The 5,199-nt window shown below is 39.4% G+C and overlaps 1 protein-coding gene across 1 annotated transcript; it reads left to right on the forward strand.

Annotated features, from left to right (window-relative positions):
- Positions 1-1,047: 1,047 nt before the first annotated feature.
- LOC107518605 (28S ribosomal protein S7, mitochondrial-like) lies at positions 1,048-1,945 on the forward strand. The gene is given in 2 exon segments (XM_036226553.1): positions 1,048-1,127; positions 1,231-1,945. Coding segments are annotated over 2 exon segments (795 nt in total).
- Positions 1,946-5,199: the final 3,254 nt, after the last annotated feature.

A 5,199-nucleotide genomic window follows, 5' to 3' on the forward strand; every position in this document is an offset into this window, starting at 1 on the left:
ACTTATACATGGAGCTATGGAGACAGCACTGGCATGTAAACTAACACTGCTGTGGCAGGGGGGAATTTGCTCAATAGATCCAGGAGACTTCTGGGGCCCTTCCACCAACCAACACGCATATCACTCAGAGGATCTTCCAGTTTCAGAGACTTATGGGAAACTGACAGGCAGAGTCATGTCTTGAGGAGCACTAGTCCTTCTGCTAAACTTCCCTAGATCAGGGACAGGGGATAACTGGACCGTAGCCTATGGCATTGTCTCTTCCACTTACCTATACATTCAGCATAGGCAACAACCATCTGCGGATTGCTCTGTAGCTCCCACCAGGTAGCCCTGAGCAATCAAAGGCAGTGGCTGACATTGGCCTACTGGGGAGCACCTTCCAAGGGGCCACAAAATCAAAGCATCCAGAGGCTGGCACTAGACCACAACAGAGAAGATCTTGACTAGCTCCATAAGCCGTACGCACAAAGGTTGGTCTCAATAAGTACTCAAGCCTGCTAGGGCAAATCCAACTCAGTGGGGTCAGCATCCACATAGCAATTCTAACCCTGTGGACAGGGCCAATTCCCACTGTTAGCTTGAGCATTAATCCAATCCACTGATGTACTAACACCAATAAAGGCTTCGTTACAGCAAAAGATCACATGCAACCCACACAAAGATCGCATCCAGAGCTCCCAGCACAGAAGATCAAGGAGAGTGCACCACTGGACCACATAGAACACCTTCCATATGAGGCCATCTGGCCAAGGCCTAGAGACTAAACAAGTATTCCTAACACATAGAAATGAACACAGAGAGTCTACTAAAATGAGAAAACAAAGAAACTTACCACAAATGAAACAACAAAAAATAAGCTAAATGAAATAGAGGCAAGCAATCTACCAGAGACAGAGTTCAAAATAATGGTTATAAGGATGCTTAACGAACTTAGAGGGAGAATGGATGAGCACAATGAGAACCTAACAGAGAGACAGTAAGCATAAAAAAGGACATAGAACCATAAAAAAGAACCAGACAGAAATGTCGAATACAATAACTGAAATGAAGAATACAACTACAACAGAAGGATTCAGCAGGAAACTAGACAAAGCAGAAGATCAGTTCGGTGAACCGAAGACAAGGTAGCAGAATATACCCAATTAGAACAACAAAAAGAAAAAAACAATTTAAAAAATGAGTATAGTTTAAGAAACCTCTGAGACAAGCCTCATGGAAATCCAAAAGAGATGCCCCCATGGTGAAAACTGAGCGAGAGTGGCCAGGCCTACCACTGGACTTGTAGAATGCTGTCCTGCAGCTTCCAAGATTTACCCTGGTGAGGTGGAGCAACTATGGCCCTGAATACAGGGATACCCAGATTGACAAGGAATATTACTGCAAGCCCTCGTCTGATCTAACTGAGAAGTTTGATCGGAAGCTTAGGAAGACTCAGCTTATTAAAACTTCCCCAGCAATGAAAACAAGCTCTGTGTTTGAAGACCCATTGATTAGTAAATTAACCAACATGATGATGAAAAGAAGAAACAAAGTACTGGCCAGATCCCTCATGACACAGACCTTGGAAGTTGTGAAAAAGAAGCAGTGTGAGAAGTACCATACTGCTTCTGCAGAGGAATGGGAAGCCATTAAACACAACCTCTACACCATCTTCCACCAAGCACTGAAAAACTGTGAGCCTGTGATTGGACTGGTACCCATCCTCAAGGGTGGCCATTTCTACCAGGTCCCTGTGCTACTAGCTGACTGGCATTGCCACTTCCTGGCCATGAAGCGGATGATCACTGACTGCAGGGAAAAGAAGCACCAGTGGATGCTGATGCTAGAGAAGATGTTGCATGAGCTGATGCAGGCTTTTCACAAACAGAGCACTGTGATCAAGAAGAAGCACGACATGCACAAGATGGCTAAGGCCAACTGTACTCTGGTCCATTACCGCTAGTGGTAGATAGAGGGTAGAGGCTCCAGGAGGAGCCTGGGACTCTGCTGCAAGAAACAGTGTGAGCCACTGCTGCCCTTAAAAATATCTGCGGGTTGAGGATGTAGTTCCTTTTTAAGGGAAGGCAGGTCTCTTGGGAAGGATGTAACACTATGTTTATTGCTTGTTAGTCCATTTGTTTGGGGCTAGAACTCACTCTCTGTGCCCCATCTCCTTGCAAAGAAGGGAACACATCGACTTTGATTTCCCTTACAAAACTTAGAGCACATCCAGCCTTCACTTCCCTCTGCTTGGGATGGATATTTGAGTGATACAAAAGGAAGCAGTTTTACTATCAGAAAGTTTTTATCAGAAAACATTCACACTGAACTGGTGTAGCATATGATGTGGTACTGCCATTCATTAAAACCAACAGGAACAAAAAAAAGAGAGAGAGATACCTCTGAGACAAAATGAAGTGTAACAATATCTGCATCATAGGAGTACCCGAAGGAGAAGAGAGAGAGCAAGGGACTGAGAATCTATTTCAAGAAATAATGACAGAAAACTTCCCTAACCTGGCAAAGGAATTAGACATACAAGTTCAGGAAGCACAAAGAGTCCTAAACAAGAGGAATTCAAACAGATCCACACCAAGACACATCATAATTAAAATGCCTAAGGTCAAAGACAAAGAGAATCTTAAAAGCAGCAAGTTAAGGGCAGCTAGTTACTTACAAGAGTACCTCCATAAGAATGTCTGCTGATTTTTCAATGGAAACTTTGTAGGCCAGAAGGGACTGGGAAGAAATAGTCAACGTTATGGAAAACAATAATCTACAACTATGAATACTCTATCCAGCAAGGCTTTTGATTAAAATGGAAGGTGAGATAAAGAGCTTCCAAGACAGGGAAAAGCTTAAGGAATTCATGACCAGCAAGCCAGTATTACAAGAAATGTTAAAGGGACTTCTATGAAAAGAATAAGGGGGTGAAAAAACTCCATGAATACGAATAATAAAATGACAATAGCTATGTACCTATCAATAATCTCTGTAAGTGTAAGTGGATTAAAAGCTGCAAACAAAAGATATAGGGTAGCTGAATGGATAAGAAAACAAGACTCATGCATATGATGTCTACAAGAGACCCACTTCAGATCAAATGATACTCATAAACTGGAAGTAAAGGAATGGAAAAAGATATTTCATGCAAGTGGAAATGAACACAACAAAAAATCCAGTGTAGCAAAACTTATATCAGACAAAATAGACTTTAAAATAAAGGCTATAAGAGACAAAGAAGGGCATTATATAGCGATAATAAACATGGTGTCGGTAAGGATGTGGGTTAACCAAAATTCTCAGATAGTGCTTTGGGGAGCGTAGAGTGGTACAAACACTTTGCAAAAACACTTGATTCTATTCACTAATTTCAAATATCCTTACCCTATGACCCAGCAAATGTATATTATTAGTAGATATGTGTGCATATATGCCTGAAGAAACATGTATAAAACTATTCATAGCAGTATTATCTAAATAGCTCTAAATTGGAAACAATCCAAATGCCCACCAACAGTAGATTTGATAATTCACGACATATTCATACAACAGAATATTATATAGTAGTGATTCTCAAGGTGTGTGGTTCCTGGGCCAACAGCATCGCCATCATCTTGAAAGTATTTAGAAATGCACATTCTTGAGTCCCACCCTGGACCTACTGAATCAGAAACTCTAGGGATATGGGGCCATAAACTTGTGTTTTAACAAGCCTTCTAGATTCTTCCAATACATTCAAGTTTGAGAATCACTGCTCTACAATGAGGAAAATAAACTATAGCAATACGCAATGACATAACTGAATCTCACAAGTATGATTTTGAGTATAAGAAGCCATATATAGTATATTCTGTATGATTTTATTTATATAAAGTCTAAAAAAATCAGGCAAAACTAAACAATACTGTTTAGGGATGCATGGTGAGGGAGTAAAACAAGCAAGAAAATTCTTAACAATAAAAATAAGCATAGTGGTTACTTATGATGAGAAAGGAGTAGGTAGAGATTGGAAAGGGCTCTGAGGAGTATTCTGGGGCTGGTGGCAAGTTTCCTTCATCTGAATGGTAGTTACTCAAGTATTGTTCATGATAATTCATTTAGCCATACATCTTAGTTTGCTTTTCTATTATACATGTTATATCAAATAAATAAATAAATAAAAATATATATATATACGATATTTCAAAATATTTTTTAAATGATTGTTGGAAATTCTAGATCATTTTGAGGAGAAATTCCAATGTTTTTTTTCTCTAAAACTTTTATTTTAGAGACTAGTTAGGTCTCTAAGGATCTTTAAATCTCTTGCCTGGGAAGGTTGGGCCTGACTTCCAATGTTCTGAGCACTGAACAGGAAGAGAGAAGGCTTTTCTCATAGTTGACAGTTACCACTTGTTCATCTCCTTACCTGAAATATTGTTGCTTTTATCTCCTCTTTCATCATTTTTTTTTTGGTCTCGGTAGATTTACACCTTTACCCAATTCTTATTACTCTTGCTTTAGTGAGATGTCAGACAGGAAAAAAAAATAAATGTATGAATTCAATTTTCCATCTTTGCTTGGAAGTCCTCTATTATTAGGACTTTATTTGGCATGCTGGAAGACTTCATAGGGAAATAAATGTTATTTTTCTATGTTTTTAACTTAATGATATTATATGGATAAAACATTCCCATTGAGAAAAACAAATATAAATAAGAAATTAAAATGTCTTCTTCTTTTTCATGTTTCTTAATTAACAACATACTATAACTATAATTGTTTTTTTTCATTTAACTTTGTATCAACTTTGTATTTTCTCAAGTTATTTAAACAAGAGAGTGAAATCAGCAAAATGACAGAACAGTAGGTTCCCCTTTCTTATATTCCCCTCAACAACAATGATTTGGCATCCATTCACAGACAAAAGTTCTTTTGTGGGAACTTTGGTATACATGTAGTAGATTGTGACACCCTGGTGAAGACCAATACTTAGGAGGACCATTTTGAGTAGGCTGTCCCAATCCCAGGTGGCAGACTCCCCCACTGTGGCCCTGGATATACATTGAGCAATGGCTCTGTTCCCCTGTGAACTCAGACATAGCCTCATTTATCCTTAGTTCTCCCACTATGTGGCCCATCTGTCAAAGGTAACAGGTTCTCCAACCTAGGTCCTAGTTGTGAACCCTGAAGTGGTCAGTGACACAACCCTAGCCCCTCTTAGTCATGGTCAGG

The sequence above is a fragment of the Rousettus aegyptiacus genome, unplaced genomic scaffold (genome assembly GCF_014176215.1).
Source record: "Rousettus aegyptiacus isolate mRouAeg1 unplaced genomic scaffold, mRouAeg1.p scaffold_m13_p_9, whole genome shotgun sequence".
NCBI classification, from domain to species: domain Eukaryota; kingdom Metazoa; phylum Chordata; class Mammalia; order Chiroptera; family Pteropodidae; genus Rousettus; species Rousettus aegyptiacus.